Here is a 25,479-nt window from a genome sequence, read left to right on the forward strand (position 1 = left end):
ACCTTAATGAATTATTTGGGGAAATCTTTTTTTTGTTTTTGCTAAGAGGGAACTGAGAACTGTTCTAGTGATTTATAGTGTTAGAGTGTTCTGTTTATAGCTTGTCTGAAGGCTACAATTTTTAGATTAAATTAAAGCAGTAAGTCCTTGTTGTCATTTTGAAGTGTTTTGTAGTGCTATTTATTTTTATAGTGCCTTGTGACATCCTGTGGGGAACACACTATAATGAATACATAATGAGGCTGCCTCGCACCAAGAGATTATTAGTGGAAAAAAGATGGGGGAAAGCGTTTTAGCTGCTCCAGAGCAGATCTCTTGTTGTAGCACAGCCCGTTTGCAGTGTTACGTGGGACAGCATGAACATAATTTTTGTGTTGTGCGCACACGTTTCTTTGGGAGTTGACTTGCCCAGGGCAACATGTAAACTTCTGGGGTCACAGGCAAGACTCACTCATTGCGGACGTGAGGGAATTATGCCATTATTTAGCTTGAACATAGCTTTAACTTGAACACATAACTACATGCTTACAACTGCTGCTGTGTTGGAGCGGGAATTGAGCCCTGTGGGACGGCCCGGAGCCGCCCTGGGTGAGGGCCGGGCCGGGCCCGCGGACCACAGCCCCCGTCGGGCCCGGCGGTTCCGGCCGTGACGCGCTCGCAGCTCCGCCTGCCTCCCTCTCTCTCTCTCTCTCCGCCCGGCCCTGCTTCCCTTCCTTCCCTTCCTCCCCTTCCCCTCCCCGCCCGAGTCCCGCCCTCCTTCCGTCCCGCGTTCGCCCCCTCCTGCTGCGGCGGCGAGCCGAGCCCAGGCGAAGATGGCGAAGACTTACGACTATCTGTTCAAGCTGCTGCTGATCGGGGACTCGGGCGTGGGCAAGACCTGCCTGCTCTTCCGCTTCAGCGAGGACGCCTTCAACACCACCTTCATCTCCACCATCGGTGAGGGGCCGCGCCCGCGGCCGGCCGCCGCCATCCCGGCGGGAGAGGGGTCCTGCCGGGGCCGAGCGGGGACGGAGGGAGGGAAGGGCCGGGGGCACCGCCCGTGCCGGGGCCGCGCTCGGGCCGTGCCGGGCCCCGTGCGGGACCGGGGGCAGCGCTAGCCCAGCACGGCAGTGCCCGGCAGGGATTGTCCGGCGGGGAAAGGTGCCGCGGGCCTGGCGGGGCCCGCAGGGTGCGATCCGCTCCTGCAGCGGCCCCGGCGCCTCCGTGCCCGCCGCAGCAACAGTTGGGCCGGGCCGGGCCGTGCTGCCGCCGCTGTAGTGCCGCGCGCAGAGCCCGCAGCCCCTTCCCTGGGCGCCGGGAGCCCGCAGCCCCTTCCCAGAGCGATCGGAGCCCGCAGCCCCTTCCCGGGGCGGTCGGAGCCCTCAGCCCCTCGCTGGGAGCCCGCAGCCCCTTCCCAGAGCGATCGGAGCCCCTTGCCGAGCCCGCAGCGCTGCCGGCCTGAGGCAGAACCGCTGCTTCCTTGGGCTCCCCCCGTGTGAGGCGTCTCGTGTTTAGGTGCAGATGTTCAGAAAGTGGGGAAGGGTTGCTGGAGCTGGTGGTGGCAGTGCCTGAACGCTCTGGGCAGGTGGTTCGGCTCTCAGTTCTCCCCTCCACACTCCTCGTGCATATGTGTGCTCGCGGTTTGGAGATTTGGAGTGGTTGCGTTGAGTAGAGCTCCTCAGTCGGCTATAGAAGCCCCTTAGCGACTGGGTGGAGGAACCTCCTCGACAAATGTTGAGTTTTGTCCCAAATTTGGTTCTGAAAAAGGGTTTGTTTCTAAGCTTCACTAGCCTTTTTTAATGGCAGTGAAGTGTGATATATCCAAACAGGTGGTTGTGACATATTTTTGTAAGATTTTTCAGTTTTAAAATACTCTGCTGAAGTAAACATAAGCAAAATTTTCAAGGCCTTCACTGAGATAGAATTGAAACTACAGCGTGGCATGACTTGAGATTTACATTCAGCTACTTGTAGCTGAGGTCACTTCTAAAGTGAGGTACAGTGTTTTGGGGATGAAAGGGAAAGGTGCAGTGCAGGTTACTAGTATTTAGGAGGGCAAAACTAATGCTGACTTTAAAAAAATAACACTAAGAGAATGAGTAGACTCTCTTGAAAAGAAATTGCTTTAAAGATAAGTGAAATAGTGTGTAACTTGTTTTATGTTACCCTAATGCCCTGTCCTTTTCAGACATTTTATTGTGCAGAACTTGGTGCACAAGGAAGAAACAATCTTTACTTAGGCAATTGTGATTGACTAAATTAGGTGTGGCATCATTTCTAATGCTTTTACAACAGTTTTTCTGCATTTTTCTGGCACATTTCTCTCTGCAACCATTTTCAAAATGCTGGATCAGTAACACCAGCTGATTAAGGCCTGAGTAATTTTACCTGAAGAGGTATTATTCTGTACCTGTGGTAGAATAAAAGGCTTAATAAACATTAATAAATGCTGTATCATTAAAAAAAAATAGCCTACTTTGGTACTGTGCTGCTTCTTTATACTTCTAAAGAGATAGCTAACATAAATGGGTGTGTCTGTCTTCCAACCATTTTCTTGACGTTTCTTGAACTGCTCAGCTCCTTGATGGATTTTTTTTCCCTCACTGATTCACTTTGAAGTCTTGAGGACTGTGAATATGCTGTTGTTTTTTCTTACCTTATTCAGCAAATATAGGATTTGCTCTCATTTCCTTCCTTTATATTTGTTTGTGCAAGGGCCTTGTTTGCAAAACAAGTCAGCTTGAAGAAACTTATTAATAACTGAGGCCCACTTTTAATTCCATAGGTAATAGTTGGGATTCCACAGTTACATATTCCTTCTTATAGCTCTAGTCCCCTTTTGTTTTTTAGCAAAGAACCTCCAAGCAGGAAGGTTGACAGTCAGGAAATAGTGAAACTGTTCATAAAAGTGCTGACCTATGCTTGAATAGAAAGACTTGGAGCTTTTTCAGTCTTCGTTGAGGATTGTGTGTGTTACTTGTAGGTCTGACATGTGGCTGTAATCTGCTGTTGAAGATGTGCTCCTGTGCCCTTTCTCTCTTCTCAGAACTAGTTGATTTTACAGTCATAACTGCTCCATCTGATGAGCTTGGGGGAATTCCATTTTTAACAATTCTGCTTTTTTTCCATGACTGATAAGTCACAGTTAGCTGTGCTGTGGAGGGAGGCACAGGGATGCTTCTCCCAAACAGGCTGCCCTGCCACTTCACGTTCTGAGGTGCCCAGATGAGCATTTCTCATTAAATCCAGAGTTTTCCTGGAGTATGAGCTGCCATGTATGTTCCCATGAAGTGGATCCTGCAGTAGGATGGTACTTAGGATGTGTGTTCAGTTAACAGTGATTTGTGATGTTGTGGGCCCTCAGTTCTCCTTCTCTCAGTTCTTAAGAAGATCAGACTTGGTTTTACTGTAGAAGTCTAAGAAGGCGTATGTTTGAGATGTGTTGACATCAAATTTTATTGTTTAATCTTACGTACTTACATGCTGTTTGTGAGATGAGTCATTCAGATTTTTTTTTCAAACTATGATGGGGTTAAATTTTTGCCAGTTTAAACTTTTTTTTTCTTAGACGTTTGGTGCAGAAGTTAAAACACTCTCTGTTGCCATGATGCAAGGGCCCACATCATATCCAAGCACCAGAAAACTTCCTTATAATTTCCCACTCCTATTGTGCTTTGGTAGTTTTACCAGGGTTAAACTACAGCACTCCAGTTACCAAAACAATGAAAACACTTTCCAAAAGGAAAAAAAAATAAAGTAGGAGGGAGATATGGAAATGCTGTTTTATTACAGAATAATTGCTTTATTTCCCTTCAATGCTCATATTATAGAAATAAGTCAGTAATGAATTGTAGTTACTTTGTCATTGTGCGTGGTATATTCGTGTTATACTTCACAGATCCTCTTCTGTTTTGCTGTCATGCAAAACGTGCCTGTAAGGCTGCAGCATCCATGTGGAGTGCTTGGAGGTCAGGAAATGCTCCTTTGACTTTTCTCCTCGAGACTTTGCTCATGCTCACACTCAATGTTGGGCTGTTCAGACAGCAGGGACTTCCAGCCTGGTGTCCTGTGGCCAGCATTGCATAAGAAATGTGATAAAAGTGCAAGGCATATGTATTTATAACTCATCAGACTTCTTTTATTCTTTTTATGGGTGACTGTTGGTGCAAGAACCTTCATGTCTTGGTCTTCACTACCTGGCATTAGTAATACCTTCAGCAGACTTTGCTACCCATTATGAGAAGTGAGCCAGTGACCTTTGGATTGTTCAAAGCCACGTATTTTCACTGTGTAAAAGCACAGATTGGCCTTAAGCAACTTTAGACATGACAGGTCCTTGTCCTTCAGCAGCTTTTGATTTTTTATACAGGGCTCTGTAGCTCTGTTAGAATTTCTGAAAATGCTGGCAAGGCATAATGCTGCTGTGGTCCCTAGTGAGGGTCAGCTTTTCACTGTGAACATGGGATAAAACTTTTTTTTGCAACAGGAGTGTGTTATGTAAGGTTGTGTTGTTTAGTTTGCTTTCTGGGTGGAAACTTCTGCTTTTGCACATTACATGGAAAGTAAAATGCAGTTGAGTCAGCTCATTTTCATACTTAACAACTCCTGAAGCAAAGCCTATCTTGGAATATCTCATGTGCATTTTGCTAGTAGTTTCAGTGCAATACACAAGAATCAGGAGCATTAATTTAGCGGTTTCTAAGTATCTTAACTTGCTGTTCAAGTAGTGCTGTCTGGTAAAACTGGATTTGGTTTATCATTTGAAATAATAAGGTTTATTTTTTGCATTCCTTTCAGCTTTTTTGTTTCTATGAGAGTAAAGTCAAATCTCTGTAGCTGATAGCATTTCTGATTTAGTACAAAGGCTTGCTGACAGAAACAGAATTTGTCGTATTTATTTTTTTAATCCAGGATGATATCAGCATTTGGCAGGAAGTTGCTCACAAGATAGTACTGTATCTGAGAGCTGAAACCATTTGTTGATTTTACAGAAGTAACTTTTCCTTAGTCTACATCTTCCAAAATAGGACACTACTCTGGCAGGCAAGCACGTGTGTGCTGACCTTTGAACACTTCCATGAAAATCCTTTGTCAAGCAGAATCACCAGCTTCCCTTTTGCAGTGAAATTTCCATGTCTGTAAAGTGTAATGGAAATTGTTTTAGTCTGTTCAAGTCAAATCATGCCTCATTGAATATTTCTACTCTTCTTCTTCACAGTTACTTATTTGTGTGATGGACAAGGAGTGATTGTTGCTTTCTTGGGGTTTGGGGTTTTGTTACCCACCCTCCCATTAAGCTGCAGCATTTCCTGTCCTTAGTCAATCAATTTCTTTTGGGCTCCTCCAGATGGTTGGAGCTGGAGAAGAAAACACATCAATGATAGATGAGCAGGGAAGCATCGGGAAAGCATTGCCAGGAGTTCTTTATTAATGGTCATTACTCCAAAGTGATTGTCAGCTGCACTTTGGAGTGGCTGAGGTGAGGTCAGTCCCACTCAGGTGGCACAGTTCCATGGGTCTGCAGGGTGGGAGTGTGTGTTCCCTTGTGGGATCTGGGTGAGGGTATCTCTTTAGGACAGGGTTTGCATGGAATAGGGAAAACAGGTAAATATGAAAGTGGAAGAATGATTCTGTTTTCAAGGTCAGCAAGATGATGTCCTGATATTGAACAGGAAGTTGTAGCTGAAGGTATTGCAGGTTAAAAGCATTGAAGTTTGTGTGTCTTGTAACTTTAAATTTGATATTAACACCCAGCTGGTAGCAAAGGACATCTTAACTCTGATTTTCATCTGCTGGTGAGGTTGCATTACCTCACTGTATTCTGCAACAAGCCAACAGTGGAGTGGAAATTATTTGGCTTTTATTAAAAATGCTGCTGCAGCTTTTGTGCTGCGTGTTTTACTCTGAAACAGCGTGACAGATGTCTGAGTGTTGGTGCCTGTTCCTAATTGGCAGATGGAGGTCTGTCTTGGTTATGTGTTACTGGTTATTTGAGTGACAGGAGGGCAGTTTGGAGCTGCTTTTGTGATTTGGTTTGAATGCAAAGTTAAGAACACAGACTAACTTTGAATAAGGGTAGGAATTGGTTGATGGATACAGGCTTTGAGAGCTTTTGTTTGGGAATTTTTAATGTACTTTTTAGGATGGATTTCCTAGTCCTTCTGCAGTAGAAATGCATCCTTTTAGTGGAAATACATCGTGGACTGTCTTACTTCAGAAATTAACTAACTATTATTATTAGTTAACTAATTATTATTCATATTATAAATTAACTAATTATTATTCATAATAATACATGCAGTGTTTATAATGATGGTTTATTGCATGTTTTGTGGTTAAAGCTACGTGGTTTTAATTCAAAGGATATTATATTGCTTTTTATCTTTAATTGGATGTTATGGTGGCTTAAGTGTCAAGTCATCAGGCTGACTATATATATAAACCAGCTCTGATGCTTTTCTAATGTGGATAAGCAGGGACTAATAGTAGCATCAATAAAGTTGGGCTGTGTCAGGCTTTTGTGCAGAGTTAGGATCACAGACTCAGGATATCCTGAGTTGGAATGAGCATAGAAGGATCTTTGAGTCCAGCTCCAGGCTGAGCAGACCAAGTGCCCTCAGCTGTTCCCCATAAGGCTTCACCATCCTCATGGCCCTCCTTTGGACCCTCTCTCAAGTTTTCCATCTTTTTTTTACTCTGGGACCCAAAACTTGACCCAGAGGCTTTTACTTACCAGACTTGCAGCTCAAAACTTAGGTCAGTAACTTCCTGTCCCAGCAGAGCCTGCAGTGGGTTGTAATTTAGTGCCTTTTGGAGGGTTTTGACCAGTAATTGCATCTAATATCAGTTTAATCTTGTGGTTTATAGTAAATTTTGCTGTTAAATGTATGCTATGACACTTTTGATTAGATTGTATGTAGTTGAAGTACTGCATGTTCAGAAGGTTTCTATTCAACAAACAGCTGACCAGGTTTAAGACGTGTTAATTTTGCTGCCATCGTGCTTTGGGCACCAGAGAGAAAACCCCTGATGCTGAATATCAGTGGCATCCTCTTGTATGTATGGAAACATCAAAAAGCATGTCAAGCAGGCTGGTCACTAGTAGGAGTCTGGTTCCACATCTGGAGATTGGGAAAACCAGGCTGAGTATAGGAAATTGGGCAAAGCTGAAGTGTCTGTCAGCAGGGAGCACATCCACTGCTTCCCTGCCTCCACACTCCCAACAAAATCCTCATTTCTCCCACCTGACACAGAGCAATAGCTTTCCTTTGCTGTGTCCAAATATCTTGTGTGTGTGGTGTGACTTCTGCTGGGATTAGAGATGGAGTGTCTGTGTCAACCCAGGCGTGGAGAGGAGGAAAAAGAAACAGAGGAACTGCCTGGGAGAACTTCTCTGGCTTAGCAGAAGTGATGTAGAGAGGAGCACTTAGAACATGCAAAGCAGGAAAAGCAAATGAAGAAATTAAAGCATTAATTAAAATTAATTCATTAAAAGAACTTGCATGATGTAGGAGGAGAAAACAGCTGTGCCAGAAAGAAAGTATGACCTTTCTTAGTAAGTTAGGTGGCTGTGCCTGTTAGTATAGGTAATAAAAACCTTTCCAAAAATGGCCTGTTTTGTCATTCATGTAAGAAGTTAAAGCAGCCCTTCTTTTCTCATGTCCTTAACTTCCCAAACAAACCAGCAAATGACAAACCAATGCTTACTTATCCCCATGTTAAAACATGGCTTTAAAGAAGCCTCTGATGAAAATGGTGTTTTGGGGCTGCTGATAATGCTGTCTATCAAACTGACTTCAGTAACTTTAAACCTTCTGCTTTGACTTTTTGGCCTGATTTTGCTGCCTCACTGGGTACTTCCTACCCTTGCTTCTAACCCAACTGAATTTCAGACTCTAACTGAAATTCCTAGATGAGATGATTTATTTTAACAAGGATAATTCTTGCTGGATGAGACATTTTGCTCTTCTTGGGTCCTTTTGGACAGAGTGTCAGTGAAAGCCAAGAGCTATCTTACTGATATTGTTGATATGTGTGGGGTATTTTGTTCTTTGTACTTTTTCTTCCAGTGTAAGCATCTGTGCCCTTTGAAGTGAGCAGAGGGTTTGTGCATTCCTATAAAACTTCCAAAAATTTCATCACTTCTGTCTTTACATTGGTCATGTGTAATTTACACCTGCTCTAACATTATCCAATTTAAGTAGTTTTTGTAGCATCCCTGAACCCATCAATGAAGTATTTGGCAGTGTGGTTTGTTGGGCTGTAGCAATGCTCACCTGTCCATCCCAACTGTTCCTGTGCTATTTTCCATACCTGTGTTAAACCTGCAGCTGCTGGGGTTTTTCTGTGGTGCCAGTCACAGGCAGGGCTGCAACAGAAGGTACAAAGTGCATTTTTGTGAACTGTGTGAGGGCATCTTATCTGTGAGCACTCATGGACTTGCCAGGTCCTGCTTTGCTTTGTGGCTCCTGGGACACTCGGTGTGCTCACTTTCCATGGAGCTCCTCTTCTCTTTTAAACAAACAATGTCCTGGCCCCCAAAATCTTTATTTCCTCACTCTGAATAACCAGTTCATGTAGAGCCCTGAAACTTTTAAAGAAGAAGTGGCATCTCCATTTCTCACTGGCCAGATGTGTAGATGTACCAGGAGCAAAAATTAGGGAACAAAACCAATCCTAATCTTTTTGGGCTGTTCTTGTTGTCACAGCTGAAGTTTGGTTTATGAATAATAAAAAATGAAGTTTAAATCGTGGTGGCAGGGCAGTATTGATTCCATGAGACTTTTTAATAAGCCATTTTCTCAATCTTTTGGATTCTTAAGATGCTAACTTTGGTCAAAGTAATTATTTTTGTCTTTTTCCTGACAGCAGTATTCAGTTAGAGTTATTTTGGTTAAGGACATAATTTTCTATGTTTTCTACACCTACAAACATAGTTCATTTACAGGCAAGAAATTCAGGAGAATTCTTTCATTTTTTTCCTGTTCTTGAGAATTCCACTTTGTGGGAGCTTTTTTTTTTTTTTTTGGTCTTGCCTATTAATTTCTGCTTTTGATAAGGATCAATCACATGTTGTCTTGTATTAAGCACTGGACTTCTGGAAGAGGAATCAAATTTTTGTCTTCATAAGCCACCTTCTAGATGGGGAAATGTGGTGTTCTTACCCATTGGAGCAGAGTTTTTTACCCATGTGGCAGAGTTTTTCATGTTTGCTGCAACTCCAGTTGCATCTTGGCTTGAAAGGAATATGTCCTCTAAGCAACTAAGTTAATGCATTCCTCTTAGACACAGGCAGTCTATGAATAATCCTTAAAATAAACAAACTTTGCTGTCTGTATCAATAGTACAATTTTAATCTATTTAAAAATTGTTTTAGATGAAACTGAGTTACCATCAAGCGTAGCTTATCTTGCATTGAAAATAGAATGAGAGGTAGACCACAAGTGAATTCCTGTGCACTTTCATGGTATCTAGATTGTAAGCTCTAAAATACATTCTGCAGGGACTCAGCCCTTTTAAAGTTGGGCTCTTGTGACAGTTGACAATTTCACTCATGTCAAATTTCAACTAAGTTTCTAGTGTTATGTTGTTTTGTAGTCTTGAATTTTATATTGAGTAGGTTTGATGTTTAAAATCATGCATTTCAAAGGTTGCTCAGAGCAATATACAAGCTGAATTCATAACACTGAAAAGAGAATTTTGGTGCTCAGGATGTTGCAGTGCCCACACTGAAGCAGTGCAGTGCACAGTTGTGGGGGCAGAACTGACAGGAGCCCTGGGTTCAGATCTCAGTGTGGTGATCAGAGCACACTGTGGGCTGCTGAGCTGTAAAAAACATGGACATTCCAAACGTTGGTCTGATTCTGTTGGTTGGAAATGGTATTCTGAATCCCTTGTTCTGTTTAGAGTAGAAAGTGGCTTATTTAAAGCGAGGCAGCTTAGGTGGCAGTTGTGCCACAGCTGAGGGGACACGTGCTGCAGGAAGTGGCACAGGGCTGGCACCCTGAGCTGATGGTCCTTATCAGCCTCAAGGCTTTAGGAGCAGCAAACATGCACGTGGCATCCCCATTCTTTGTTGCCTTACCTCCTTTAGCCATTTCTGTAGATTTGTTTTGCCAGTATTAAGCACTGGACTTGTGAAAGAAGAATCAAATTTTTGATTCTTCTTTTGATTTCCCCTTCTAGATGGGGAAATGTGGTGTTCTTACCCATTGGAGCATGTGGCAAAAATTTATTTCATGTTGTACAAAGCTGCACACTGCACATCCTGCAGACTTGAGGGAAAGAAGAGCCTAAACTAAACTTTCAAAGTTTGTAGCTTTCTCAACTTCCAGAGCCTTTCTGTGTTAATAACTTCCAAGGTGCAAGACATTGCTTTATCTGCGTCTCGTTGTGTGGAACTCTGGGTTTGGGCTCTTGGTGGGGGTGAGGAGTCAGATGAAGAAAGGCCAATTAACCTGAAGGAGCCAATTCAGCCCCCTCAGGGTTACCAGTGTGTTGTGGGTTCTTGTGGGCTGCCCAGAAAGAATGCAACTCACTGTGTCCCTTTAAGTTGTGAAAGAGTAACAAGAAGTGGTTGCACTTGTGTTTAATTCTAAAATAATTCGCTTTATGGCTTTTGAGAAAATGTTGACCTTTAGCCTGGTGGGGTGTTTCATGTTAGTCTGCTGTATTTCTGAATGGTGCAATAAAAAACTACTGCCTCTTTAATTTACATACTGATACAAGACATTGCTGAGATCATCTGAAAATTCTCTGCAGATGTTACTAGGGACTAAGGCTAAACGTTCAAGTTCAAAATGGTCAGACTTTGTTCTTTTGTATGAGGCTGTATGACACACTGGGATGTTGCAAGGGTTCTCTATCCTGCCCTTTACAGTAATCCTGACTCTAATTTTGTCATTTTTTATTTTTACTATAATTATTGTAGGAGTATTAATTTAAAAGCAACTTTCTGAAGCGTCATTTATCTACCTTTGTAGATTGAGATGTAGCACAAGAAAATGTTCTCTTGAAAACCACATTAAAAAAATAATTGTGTACTTAATCCAAACCCTGCAATAGCTCCTGCTGAGAACAAAAAAAGGAGTAATCTGTGGGTAAGCTTAATCTGTGGGAACAAATTGATGTCCCTTGGCTGTTGGATAGATATGAAAAGAGCAAGTTTGTGGAGAGCTGATCTGTCCATGGAGGGTGTGTTGTGGTGTGTGTGATCAGTGCTGGTCCCTGCTGTGTGTCCCTGAGTGTGACAGGGCCCCAGTGCTCTGTTCCTGTGTGTCCTCACCCAGCTCCTGTGTGATCAGTGCTGGTCCCTGCTGTGTGTCCCCTGTGTGTGACAGGGCCCCTCAGAAGGATGGAGGTGCCCTGGCAGAGGTGATGCTGGAGGAGCTGCAGTGTCTCAGGTGAGAGTTTGCTGCTGGGCTCTCCCTTGGAGGGTGAGCAGCCCTTCCCTGCCCCTCTGTGCAGCTGCACACAAATGCACAGCCTGGAGGGAGAAGTATCTCCTGAGGAATTCCCAGGATTCAACAATCTGAGGGTGAAGCATATTGATTTTCAGTTATGTGCCTTTTCTCACTTCATTTTTTTTTTTGAAGGTAAATTACAAATGTACTTGCTTGGTTCAAAGTTACTTTTAATTCACTTAACCCAAGTGACTGCAGAAAATGTTTTCCTTTCTTTTTGTGTATCTTAAGACTCTTACATGTCCTGCAGTAAAGAATTCCTAAGGAGTTCTCTTTTCCCAGCTCAGCCCATTGAAAAAAATCAACACCCCACCACCTCATGTATAAACCAAGCAGGCTAGAAAGGACCAATGCTGTGCAGCTGGATCAAGCCTGGCTTAAGATTTGATGCATAAACTCCAATTTTTCCCATGCTGACTTGCTCAGAGGGGTAATGAGACTTTGTACCTTGACTCTTTGTGGTCTATGTCCAGTGGTGGTGAGTTCCACTAAGTTCTGTTTATTGTGGAATCCCATTTAAAAAAAAAAGGTTTTTATTTCTATTTCATTCTTCCATTCTTACTTCAGAGAAGTAAAGTAAGATTTAGACAAATAGGAAGACAGCTTCTTTAAGAGGGTGAGGCTTTTATTATATGCAGGTCATGCAAAACAGTTCCCTTTTTGTTTTAATAAAGTCTAGTGCATCTTTTATGTTCTCTGATAGATGGGACTAAAATAAGATTTCTCTAGCAAGCTAATCTGGTATTCATGTTTTCACAGTGTCTTTGCCAGTTTTTGTGTTCACTGACTTCTTAAAATGTCTTTGGCTTATATATTAAATAAAACCAAAAGGTAAACAAATTAAAATGCTAGTACATTGAATACTTAAAGTATGGATTTGTCAGAGATGGAGCAATACTCTGCTGGGGTAGATATGCAGGCTGTCAGAGCCTGATGTTTATTTACATCCTGAATGGTGCTGATTTCCTGTCTGCTTTCTTGCTACAGCTGCACACATAAGGTCCTCCTGCTGCAAACTAGTGTTGAGCCACATGAAAAATTAACTTAAAATACTGCTGAATTGGGTAATAAAGGTAAAGGTCAAGAATTCTAACATTTGCCTGCCAGTGGCAGGATTTTTTGTTTCAGTTTCATTTGTATAAATTACTTTTGTGTCTGCATTTTACTGCTCATAGAAAACATTCAGGAACTTGACCCTTCCAGAAGCATTTTGCTGAGCAGACTGAAGTCCCCCTAAAGAAACCTTTACCTTCAGGAATTATTTTCTGGTACAGTTGGAATAGCTTACTGGCTCCAACCAGAATACTTCAGTTTGGTTTCTTTGCTTTCTTTGTGCTGTAGCATTTCTGCAACAGCAATTTTGTTGAAAAGAACAAACAAGACAATCTGTCCAGGCAGTGGTGCTATGCAGGGGAAAGTTGTAGTGGAGTCCTAGCTGGAACAGATACTGTAGCATGAAAAACATGAGATATTGGCTCTGATGGCTACAGGGTTAAAACCAGGGTGAGGGGAGAACAAAAGAGTAACAGTGATGCCCTGAGAGTGAGCTACTGTTTTAAAAACTAAAGTAACAAAATGAACTTTTCCAGCCTCCCTGCTCGGTTTGTCCTTCCATTCCTGTAAGGGCTGAGTCAGGCTGGTTTGTTGAGGTTCATGGTAGAAAACCCCTGGTACTAGAGCTGGAAAAGGAACTGCTCCCTGTGTGCTGCTGGGCAGTTCTGCTGCTTACTACTGTAGTGTTGAGAGCTCTTTCTAATATTTCACTGTGTCTCCTGAAAATTATTGCATGGCAGCTTAATTATGGGCAAAATCTGCCCAGGTGGGCAGAAACAGCTGGGGAGTGGAGTAGGGGAAGAGGCAGTGGCAGAAGAGCTTTGGGATATGAGGTGGACAGGAGTTCTTGGCTTAAAGCAGAAGAGGCCAGGTGAGATCAGTCCCTGTGGCTTTTGGCTGAGTGTCACTGGCCAGGCATGCCCTGAATTCTGTCAGCTGTGCAGAGCAAGGCAAGGTGGGCACAGCAGCACAGAGCTGCCAGGGTTCTGTGAGAGCCTTTGTGTGGCACTGGGGATGCTGCCCAGTGTGCTCCTGTGCAGGGCTGTGTTGGGAGCTATGGAAGCAAACACCCTCAGTGAAGTGAGGAGAGAGGATGCACCTCTGCCTGTAGTTAGCAAGGATCTGGAAAGGATTTTAAAGAGCAATAAGCCCTCAGCTGCTTAAGGGAAATGCAAGCATTACAGCCCTAACTAATGTGCAGTTCAGACTGCACATTCTGGCTTCTGTCCTTGCAGAATGCAGGTTTGTGATTCCTGCAGCAAATGTTTCTGTGTAGTTCTGATCTAATATTTACTGACATGCTAGTGTGTCAGACTTTCATGTGACAGCTCCAATTCAGCAGTTAATTATTCTGTTAGCATCTGCACTCTTAAGCATTAATCTGGGTCTGTGTTTTCTAAAAGCTTCTAAAACTTAACTTCACATGGACATCCAGATATTTCTGGGCTTTTTTTCCTACTGGAAGAACAGCATTTCATGTTGCATTTTAAAACTGCAAACTCTGTGATCCTTTGCAATCAAACTTTAATTCACTGACTCATCTTCATTTAGCCTAAGTAACTTTTCAAACTTTTGTATCCCAGTGTATGACTGTGCAAAAGAAGAATGGATTAAGAGCAGAAATCCTCTGTGAGGAGTTGGTGTTGCAATCTCTAGCTGTGGAGTGTTTTCCATGGTGTAATTTGGAGGTGGCTGCGAGCAGATCGTGGTTTGTGCTTTACCAAGCAAGAGCCTTGGACGGAAGTGGCAGCACATGTCACCATTGCTCTCAATGTGTGTAGCTCACCACTTCCTCATGCTGAAGAGCAAAAGAAACATCAGTTTCTAGTTCATTTTAACCTCCAAAAAGTTACAGTTGCAGAGGTACTTACAGCCTTTCCCTTTTTATATTCTTCTTTTCGCTTTGAAAATCATTGAGAATTTTGGTGAAGTTCTTACTAGGAATCTTAAGTTCTGAGAAGATATTTTTTGTGCAGGTCCTGACTTTTAGAAGGAGTGGTTGTATAGATAATTTCAGTGCTGCAAGGGAAATGAGTAACCACGAGAAACCAGTCTGTGCAGGAGCTGGATTGGTGCAGATGGGAAGCTGGTGCCGAGTCCTTCTCAGAAAGCCACCCCTGCAGGATCCCTCAGTGCTGTGCCTCAGCTCCAGCAGCTCTCACTGCAGGCAAATTCTCCTTCTCAATCTGCTTTTCTGATATTTGCTTCCCAAAGCTTCAGGCCTAGACACAAATGAACTTTTGGAACGGATTTAATTTGCTGTTGCCACGATAAAATGCTCTTTCCAGAGAAATACATATTTGTGCTTTATAACCTTTGAGGCCAAAACAAAATCCATTCAGGGCAAAGGTTATTTGTTTTCAGACCTGAATACAATTGTCTATGATTTCAACAGCTGTGATTGCACCTGGTTAGGAAAAAAATCTTTACAACAAGGGAGGCAATATCCTCTGTTATGGAAATGGAAACATTTGCCAAACTTATGTAGGATAGAAATTTTTTGAAAGTGCATATAATTCTCATGTCATTTTTAGAAGAGTGTGAATTAATGAAAGTCTCTTTTTTTCTACCAGTGAATCTTGTGAAGTTGCAATTGTACTGGCAATCATAGCATTTTAATTAATGCAATTAATTTCATGTGCTGTTTAAGTGCTGATGTGATATTTTTGCTCATAATTTGTATTTTAACTAATGAGCTGAGCTACATATCCATGGCACATTAAGTGGCCAAAACTTGTTATTTTCCATATATTAAAATAGTAATATTGTATGTGAGAAGAATGAAATTCAAATAACTAATGAACATCCATATTTCATATTCAGTTTCTACTGTGGTGTAGTAAAAACTCCCATAGCTTCCTGTTTAGTATCTGGATTAATTCTTAAAGCTAGAAACAGCATTTTTCCAATTAAGATACTTTTGATAATTGTAAATTAAATTACATTTTAAGAAAGTTTATTTTTTTTTCTAACTTACCCCATCTTTTACAAACTACAACTAAGTATCAAGTAACTATTTAAGATGCAGTGAAGAACAAGTGGGCCATTTGTTTCCAAACCAATTAATCTGAGGGATACTGTCACAAGATTGAAAAATCTGGCAGTCCTGTAGTAGTGAGGCTTGAGCAGTCCCAATTTGACCTGTGTTGTAATACAGATTTAGAGATCCAAAAGTTACAGTAGTTAGGATTAAGGGGCTAGTCTGTTTGGAAATCCATTTCACCCCTCTAAACCTTAAAAAAAAACATTATTAAACCCTTCTGAATTAATTTTTCAGTCTTTTTTTAAGACCTATGGCTTAAAATCTGAAATTTATTTTGAAAATCATTCTTAGAACTGATGGGTACTATGTGGAAGTGTAAAGGGGAAAAGGAGAGAAGTGTTTTCTTGATGCTTTTTTGGAGCTTCCTAGAAAATTTTAATTGTTCCCAAATGAGTGTTCTTGGAAAAGGAGTCTCCTATCTCCTGTGTTGTATTGCTATTTAGTGTGATGTCTGATTAGATTGAATCAAACATCAGTTTTCAAAAGTAGATACTGGCTTTGAAAAGGAACTCTGAGGTGTCACAGGATGAGCCAGAGGTACCAGAGAATTGACTCAAACTGCAGGGACTGGTCAGATCTTCAGGAGAAATACACACTCATACCAGTGCCCTTATTGGTGTGAAATGGAAGGTTCTGGAGATCAAGTCTTCCTCTGATGATCTTGACTAACTAGTACTGCGTCTGAGCTTGGCCTGCTTTCATTGTGCAGAATAATTTATCCTTGCCACGTTGGATGCAGCTGAAAACTTTGTGCATTTTCAGCACTTCCAAGTGTGTGGAAGAAATGGCAGCTTCAGAATGGTTCTTTTGGCTGAGTTTGCTCTTACCAAATTGCCAAAAGGAAACCGAACACCTCCTTTTCATTAACTGCAAAACTTAGGAGTGTCTCTTTCTCTGGCAGGAATCGACTTTAAAATCAGAACAATAGAATTAGATGGAAAGAAAATCAAGCTACAGATATGGTAAGTATTCCAGAGTAATTCAGGTTTTCAATAACTTGAATTCAGTTTGAGAAAGAATACTTGAAAGCTTTTGAACTTCAAGGTATCACAAGTTTCCTAGCTTTTATTAATTGACTGTTCATAAGGTTTGTGCTTTCTCCTGGCTTGCCCTTGGAGTGGTTCTGCTTCAGCAGCACTGGAAATAGCCTGCTCACATGCAAGCATTACAGCAATTCCCTAGTTTATCAAAAACTGCCCTCTTAAATGTGCCTTTAGCTTTTCCCTGTGCAGGAGAAATATTAACTCAGTAGCTGTAAGCTAAAATATGCAAGCCAATAAAATGTAATCTCCTCTGGTACTTTGATACCTGGTTGTACTCACCAAGGCCCAGGTGAGTGATAATTCCTTGCATGGTGGCTTGGTAGAAACTGAGTCTCCTGAGAGTGACTGAGGAGGTGCAGTGCCACAAGTGGCTGATAAACATGTTCTGTCTGTAATACAGGTTAAAAAAGCTGGGTTTGGATCAGTTAAAAAGGGTTTTGTCAGGCCTTTGGGGTTCAGCTCTGCTGAGGTGTGACTGGAAACACCAAATATCAAATATATCCAAAACTTGGGTCGGCTGGGTCACTCGCAGGCAGGTGCTGCTCTCAGGTCACCCAGGACAGGACAGCAGCACACTGAGCTGTAGGGGCTCTTTGAACTTCTGTTTAAGACAGGGCTTGGATGCATCAGAACTTTTCATTTTTGATTACTGGAGGGCTGGCTGTGCAGTGCTGAGTTTTATTGCCTGCATGTAACCTGGAGTGGTTTTGTGCCACTTTTCTGGTGCTGCTCTAAGTGCTGATGTAAGGAGTGAGGAAACTGCTGAGGGCTGAAGGAACTCATGCAAACAGCCAAAAGTGTGATTTTCCTAATGAGCAAGTATCAACGCATTGTTATTTTTTAATAAGACATCTCATGAGTGTAAAACAAATCCTTTTTTTCTCTCTGACCTGTAGGGACACAGCAGGCCAGGAGAGATTCCGCACAATCACCACAGCTTACTACAGAGGAGCCATGGTGAGTGCTCACACTTCAAAAAAAACCCTAAACACAACTAGTGGAACTGGTTTGCTGCTCCTGAGTTTGGGTCCTGTAAGTCTTCCACTGGGAGGACTGGATAATTGTGGCTTGAGGTGTGGGGAATGAAGTTTGTGGTTTGGTTGGGGGTTTGCTCTCTGTTTTTCCTTTTTTTAATGTGCTGGTACTCAGTCTAGGCTTGTTTTTTGTGATGAAGCTTCCAGCCCTATTGTGTTTTTTAATATAATTAAAATTTCTGCAGATTTTAATGAAATATGCTACCAAGCTTCAATCAGATAGGTTCGGGGATTTTTTAACTCCTTTAACACTTGAAGTGTTTCAAAAATGGATAATGAATTATTTTAATATTAAAAGTGTGTTTCACTGAATTGCTTTTCCTTCAGCCAGTAGAGAATGCAAAGTCTGGGCTAGAAATAGTCACCTGCAACACCTACTGTTATGTTTTGCCCCATTGAGAGTGACTTGAAGTCAAATAATTGACTTAGAGCCTGCACCCTTGTGGTACAACACTTGTAATGGTTCTTAATGCTGTGACTTGAGATATTTTATTTTGGGACACCTTTAATTTTGATTTGGTGGTTGCTCCCTGTGCTGCTGTTTTAGGTTCTTTTTGCTTTGTATGAACAGATCTGTGACATTCATGGGCTGTGGGTCCAAATGACTCCACTGTTCCAGAGCACAGGGAGAAATAATAATGGTTGTGGCACTGTGTTAGAGCTCTGCAGTGCTTCAGAAGGCTTTGGCAGTGAGCTGGGCTTCTCCCCAGTCCATGGCCAAGAACTTCTGTTTGTCCTATGAGGAGTGATTGGAAAGGCCTTAGGAAATGGAGGTGAACCCTGCACTGTCCTTACTGCAGTGGCTCTGGGCTTTGCCATGCTTTGCTGAGATCCCATGGCAGAGCATGTCCAGGGCTGCAGGAAGGAGCTGAAGCTCCTGGGAGAGCCCCAGGGCTGAAAGTTCCTGCTGGCCCCAGAGACTGGAGCTGCCAGGTTTGGGATCCTGGATTGCTTTAAGCTGCTGCATTAAATGTGACTTTAACCAGAGAGTCCTGCTGGCTGCTGGAGTAGAATTTCTAAACTTGTCCTGACTGTAGGCTAACAATTAAAAGTATAGGTGGTGTGTTTGACCCCTAACAGTGGCAAAAAATGTTAAATAATAATATTTTGGGTAAATTCCAAGCCATGGCATAATGCCTTGAGAAAAGACTTACACACCTATAATGCAGTGTTGAATTTTTTTGGAACTGTAATTAAAACTACAGCATACATCAAAAGTCAGCCAATTGTACTAGCTCATCTAACTAGATTTTCTTAATTTTATTTAGGGAATTATGCTGGTGTATGACATCACAAATGAAAAGTCTTTTGACAACATAAAAAATTGGATAAGGAACATAGAAGAGGTAAGTGCTTCATTCCATCTTATGATTTCCCTGGGACAAATAAAAATCAAGTAATTACTCACTTCCATTGCAGTAGCCAGCAGATGTGGCCATGCAGCACTTAGGAGTAAAGTGCCTGCTGTTTGTTACATTTCCAGAATAGCCAAATGCCTGGGCAAGTGTGCAACCTGCCACAGGGCTCATTATAGTACATGGGCAAATGCAATCTAGGAGTATTTATTCCAGCCTATTTTAATATTTTAATTGCTTTTTTCAAGAGTCAGCCTCTGTCAGTAATGCCTTCCCATTAGATAATTTCTGTAAAATAAAATAGTCCATTGTGGAGGAGTTTGACACACAAGTTTCTTCTCAACAATGATGCACTTTGTTCCTGAGAGATTACTTTTTCTTCTTCCAGCATGCCTCTTCAGATGTAGAAAGAATGATCTTGGGTAACAAGTGTGATATGAATGAAAAAAGACAAGTCTCAAAAGAAAAAGGGGAGAAGGTAAGATTTGGTAACTCACCCTAATTAGAAGCCTACTTCTTGTAGGATTTTAGCTTCTGGGTGTTTGATATGTTTTAGGCATGTGAGAGAGAATGGATCTCAAATCTCTTGTTTTATAGACTTTTACATGTATAGGATGCCAGGTTTAGGGGGTTTTTGGTTTTAAATAGCACTTAACTGTCTTCAAGTTTGGATAAACTTAATGGTACTGTTGTCTTGAGGGCAAGATCCTGTTAAGAATGTTGGCCTTTGCTACAGCATGAAATATTCTAGATCTCAATAGAAAGTTTTCTATTTGACCACATTGTACTCAGTTATTCGAGGTGGTTACTTATCCTGGTTATAAGTGCTGCTACTAAAGGTTAAGTAATTAATGAGTTGTTCTACAGAACAAACAAATGAGGAAGAATCCTACAAACTCTCATGTACAGCTGAAGTAGTCTGGCTGTTGGCAACACAGCTTAAGGGATGATGGCATTGCAGTTTTCTGGTCCACAATCCATATCAAGAAAGATTCTACCTTAATGTTCTTTTAGAGCCTAAATAAGTATTTTGGTGAGAAATTAATGTCCTTCTTTTGTTTTGTTTTGACTTTATGTGAGGGTAGGATGAGTTCTAATACTTTGTCTAATTGTCTTTAATGTTCTTGCAAGAGAAAATAGAAGTGAAACGTGCTTGGTTTGGTTTTTATAGTTTGTACAGCATCTATTCTGTTATGAACCTGTTGTGAACCTGTGTGAAACATTACTTTTACAAAGGGACTTCAAAACAACTGAAAAACTTTAACCTCTCTTCCAGTTAGCAATTGATTACGGAATCAAATTTTTGGAGACAAGTGCAAAATCCAGCATAAATGTGGAAGAGGTAAGAGACGGGTGCCACACTTGGGGGTTTCCTGAATTACTTCTGGGGAGGTTTTACTCCATGGCCTGCTGGGCTTTCTCACCTCACCTGGCACCTGAAACCCCCACTGCACTCCTGGGTCTGCTGCTATGATCCAGCTGTTTCTGGTTTTCTGGTAGGGCCTGGAATTGTTTTAAAAATGGGTGTTAACAGAGTGCTCCACTATTACTGTAGCAAACAGTTGCCTTTGATGTCTGTGCCTTGCTATTTCAATTTCAAGTCCTTTTGCACAAAGAATAGGTTTAATTTTAGAGCAGTGCCTTGTGCAGGAAATGGGAATCTTTATTTTCAGGGTAACATGCTACTGTGTCGCAGAGGTTACTGCCAAATACATGCTGTGCAGATGAGGCTGAAAATTCGTGTATTAACCTGAACACCAGGTCATAGCTCATGTTAGGGGAGGAAGAAGACTCACAATGCTATTTATAGATTTATAATCTGTTTTCCTGTAAATCAATTTCGTGCTAAACTCACAAGATCCCCGTGAGAGTTTCAGGAAATAGAGTGGGAAGGAAGAGTGGCCCAAGTCCAGTCTGTCTCACTATAAATCACTGCTGTCATCTCAGGGAGGGTGGGGCAGGATCTGAGCTGTGTGAGAAGTGTGGACAAAAAAAAACTCTACCAAAGGCCAGTTAAAATGAGATTTATTCATCCAGCAATGTAGACTTGTGTTGTCCTTATACATAATCATTTAAAAGTCTTTCTATGGGATTTTTTTCTTTACAAGTCCTGCAAACACCTACTGAATTCAGCTTGTGTGTCTGACAAGTTAACTAGAAACTGAAAACAGTGTTGCTTTAAAATAACAAGAGGGATGTTGTGCCAGCCAGGGTGGTTTTTTTGTGATTGTGGGGTGATTGTTTTACAGGATAGAGTTAGAATGGACTGATCTGCATCATGCTGGACTAGCCTGACCTGATTTTCAGTGTCCTTGTGGTTCTTAGGGCAGACTCTGGAAGTGGGGCCGTGAGGAGTCAGTAGCAGAGGGGAGACCTGAGTTCCTCTGAAGGGATGACTTGGCTCTCTCATGACATGGCACTTTCATTTTAACCCTTGCATGCCATGAAATACACAACAGCAGTTTGTGCTTACTCCAAAATGTTTGGCTCTCTGAATATTTTTTTAAATTGTCACATGAATGGTGAAGAAAGCATTAAAAAATGCAGCTGGTGTAGGCATTTGGCAATCACTAATGCTTTGGTTTACTTTCCACCAAATACTTTACTTGCAGGGAATTACACAATTGTGATGGTCTTGGGATCTGAAGTGCATTAATTTATCTGTTGTGATTTATTTACATTAAATGAGTGCCTGTCTTTGGCTATATTCCAAATGAGAGGGGAAGTGTTTATACTTCTTACATTCTGGAACTGTCCTTTGATTATTAGGGTCTCCAGACAGCCTAAAGTCTTGCTTTTTCCTGCTCCTGGAGAATTGCAGAGCTTTCCTGCTACTGAAGTTTCTTTGCTCCTTCATGCATTGAAATCTGAGATGCTGAGATTTGCCAGAGTAATTATTCATGGGTTTGTGTCTTTAATTGAGATCCTGGAAGCTTAAATAGCCTTACAGATAGTCCAGAGTAAAGCTTTTGGAGGACAGAAAGCAAGCTAACCTTAAAGGGAATTCCCAGGCTTGCCCTTCTCAAACCTCTCTGGGTTCCTGATTGTGATGCACAGTTCAGTTTGGGGGGAAATAAAAACAGGATTAGTAAATGCAGCCTTGTCTTCAGCTGATTTTTCTTTCTCCCCTCAGAGGAATGCAATGGGGAGATCTGTTCATTTGCTTCAAAGATTGGCAAGATGGACGCTAAAAATAAATATTTTTTTTCTTCTAAATCACATTTGCTGAAATTTTAAATATACAGATATTGTACATAGAGTGTCTTGCAACTCAAAGTGCTTCTAGTGGCCTACAGAACACTGCATTGTTAATGTGTCTGGCTAGTCCAAGTTTATCATGTCCTTAATGTGTCTTGTGACTAACTCTTGTTTGTTTTTTCTTCATTTCCCCTCCTCACCAGGCGTTTTTCACACTTGCACGAGACATTATGACAAAGCTCAACAGAAAAATGGTTTGTATTTCCAATTAGCATACAAACTAGATACAGTGAGAGTACAGCTATCATAATACTGAGTAGTAGCCCTACCAAATTCTCCTGGGGATTGCATTTGTTACTAGATAAAATTTGAGCAAGCAGTGATTTATCATGCTTTATTACACATCAGTGCATAACTATTCATTATTTTGCATGAACATTAACACTGGGCAGCCTGAAACTGATGTGTTGTTCTAAAATGCAGTAGTGTGATCTGTGTTTTATTGTGTAGTCCCTTTGCCAGCTAATTCTTGAGATCTGGATTGTTATGTAAATGTTAAATTTTTTGCCAAGTGCTTAATGAAGTCTGGATAACTGAGGAGCTCATGTTGCATCAGATCTCTGCTCTGATTATTGCTTTGCAAGCAGAGGAAGTGGGAAGGGAGACTAGGAAAGCTAGAGACACTATTTTCTGCATTTTGTGATGTTGACACTCTTTTCTCTTTCAGAATGACAACAGTTCATCGGGGGCAGGTGGGCCAGTAAAAATAACAGAAAATCGATCTAAGAAGAGCAGCTTCTTTCGATGCACGCTACTTTGATGAACTTCTAATGATAAGACTGCAGCACACTTAGAACCTTTTCTGCTTCTTTGAAAGCACAGGGTCACAAAGCCTCAGAAATAATACCACCAAGCTGCTGCTGAGAGCTCCATTGAACGTAGACTGCGATACACAAATACCAAGTGGATTTTGCTCACTAAGCCTATTGACCTGTCAGGCTCTTCTTTCTCAGATATGGAAGCTATGAAGTGGAGACACAAATGCAAGATTTAACTTGTTTTCCTTTTTTACTTTCTGTTTTATTGCCTGTTGCAAAAGCTGCTATGTTTCTTTTAACTTTGCACATCCATATTGGCCTCTTACTGCCTGTTACAGCACAATCTTACATTTGTATTTGCACAGTTTGACTTGTAAGTAAGATTCTTAACAGATTTGTGCACAGTTTTATTTCTCTTTTTAAACAAATTTATTTTCAAGCAGAAGAGCCAGGGGAAAAATTAAGTCTCATTTCCATTATTTTCTATGCTGTATACTCGTGGCCATGCAGTATGGATGTTGTTGCTCTAGTGATGAGAATTACTGTAACAATTGGCATTTAACAAATTTGTCCAGATTTTGTCTCTTAGATGCACAAATCTGTTTATGCAGAAGCTGTGGCTTCTATTCTGAATGTAGTATGCTTTTCTTTCTTTACCAGACTTAGCAAAGTTGTGTTCTGAATTGCCAGTCACTGTCTGATTCACAGATGCACCTTTCAGTTATTTGAATAAACACAGTGTCTTTCCTCACCTAACTTCCCTTTGTTAGCTCAGACTGTCTGCTCCTTGTTTTGTTTCTGATGAGGAAGCACACTCTGGATTTGAAATCATCACCACAAATTGGCCTCATCACTATCACTTAAGTGGCTTGTGGAAGCTGAATGCATGAGTTTTGAGTAACCTCTTTGTGGATTCACTTGTTCAGAAATGACTGCTTCTAAAGGTGACTTCCATTTCTACTCTTAATTCTAAGGATAGTTTGTTAATGTCTGTAAGCATTGGCACTAAGGAAGCCTCTCATTAGGGCTCTGATGTACTCCTAGTTTGCAGTTAATGCTGAATGTGTGTCTTTGGTCTGCTCGAGCAGTTGTTTTTTCATCAAAAACTGGTACAGTGACCTAGACTGTTAGAAGCAGAGGTGAAACATAGTTGCCTTTTTTTACTCAACTGAGCATTGTATAACCTAGTCTTTGTTCTACTACTTTTTTATTGTCTTCTGAGAAATTTCCTCAATGAGCAATTAAAACAGGTGCTTTAGTTCTGTTGGTGTGCCAAACGTGGACCATTGTAAGCTTTAACTCCAAGTTTGTGTCCAGCATGTTTGCTGTTAGGGGATGGGCGTGTTCTGTCATTGTCAAAGGAAATGTCTGACATGCTTTTGCTTCACTTGGTTGTCTGGAGCTGTAAACAGTGAGTTAGTTGTTAGCACAGAGAACCATTTTGTTGTGTCAGGTACTGAATTTTGTCATCTCTGGGTCTGTTTGGAATAGTTTGAAAGCAAACAGGCCGATAGCATTAGATGTAAAGCTTTTGATTTTAAAGGGTTTATCCTTAGTAGCTGGTTCCATAAAGTTTTAGGTGGTTATCAGCCTGTCCCCACACGTAGTTTAATAGAAGTAGTTCTTGTAACTAGATGGTGGATCTCATAAACTGCTGTTGCTGCACTAGAACAGAGAAACCTTCATGGCAACAAGGTTTAGTGAAAAAACAAAGCAACCCTAACTGCTCTGTTGTCTACCCTTGATGTTTTTCTTGGACAGGCTAAAGCAGTTATGTTTTCTGTATGGTTAAAAAAAGTGCTTCTATACAGAAAGTGTTGTGACACCAATTATGAATGTTGTTTATTTTCAGTAATTTACCTCTGACTTACTTGGTGTCGTAATACTTTGATTTTTATCTCAGGGGTTGTCTGCAAACCAAAACTGACATGTTCTGTGTTTGGCACTGTTTACAGAATGCTTTGTATTGTTTTTCCTGTCTTCACTGTGTGGTTAAATGTTCATTCAATATTAGTCTCCATGAACTTCCCTTTGAAAGAGCCTGTAAGTAGTAGAGTCTATGAAGTGCTTCTTGAAGCAGCAGCGAATTGGGGTATCTGCTCTGTACGGGGGAGGGTGGGAGGGAGAAAAGAACTTGCTATTTTCTTACATTTAGCTGTGCTAAACTGTACATAAATGTGAGGTAAGACCATAGGAAATTCACTTTATGCATGAGAAAGTACTGCAGTAAATATTTCCCTTTGCTTATTGTTCGTGTACAGTTCATCTTTTTCTATTTGTAGAAGAATTTAATGCAATTTTGTTGTCATCTGCTGAAACTGAAGAATTCTAATTTCATGTGATCTTATGGATAAGGTAAAATGCAGATTTCTTTCTTTATGTCTTTGCCCCCACCCCACTTCTCCAGCAGTATTAAATGGCTGAGTGGCTGCACTTTATCAGTGTGCTAACTTTTGGTCAGTAGAGACCTTTCTGTGTACAGTCTGCCCTGTCA

General features: G+C 41.4%; 1 protein-coding gene across 1 annotated transcript; it reads left to right on the top strand.

The window, feature by feature from the left end:
• The first annotated feature begins 701 nt into the window (after positions 1-701).
• RAB8B (RAB8B, member RAS oncogene family) lies at positions 702-23,753 on the top strand. Its single transcript, XM_064721959.1, has 8 exons — positions 702-936; positions 16,439-16,499; positions 17,477-17,537; positions 18,883-18,960; positions 19,358-19,447; positions 20,246-20,311; positions 22,371-22,421; positions 22,895-23,753. The coding sequence occupies exons 1-8, from the start codon at positions 813-815 to the stop codon at positions 22,985-22,987; spliced, it is 624 nt and encodes a 207-aa protein (XP_064578029.1). The 5' UTR covers positions 702-812; the 3' UTR covers positions 22,988-23,753.
• The last annotated feature ends 1,726 nt before the right edge of the window (positions 23,754-25,479 follow it).

The sequence above is a fragment of the Zonotrichia leucophrys genome, chromosome 10, assembly GCF_028769735.1.
Source record: "Zonotrichia leucophrys gambelii isolate GWCS_2022_RI chromosome 10, RI_Zleu_2.0, whole genome shotgun sequence".
NCBI classification, from domain to species: domain Eukaryota; kingdom Metazoa; phylum Chordata; class Aves; order Passeriformes; family Passerellidae; genus Zonotrichia; species Zonotrichia leucophrys.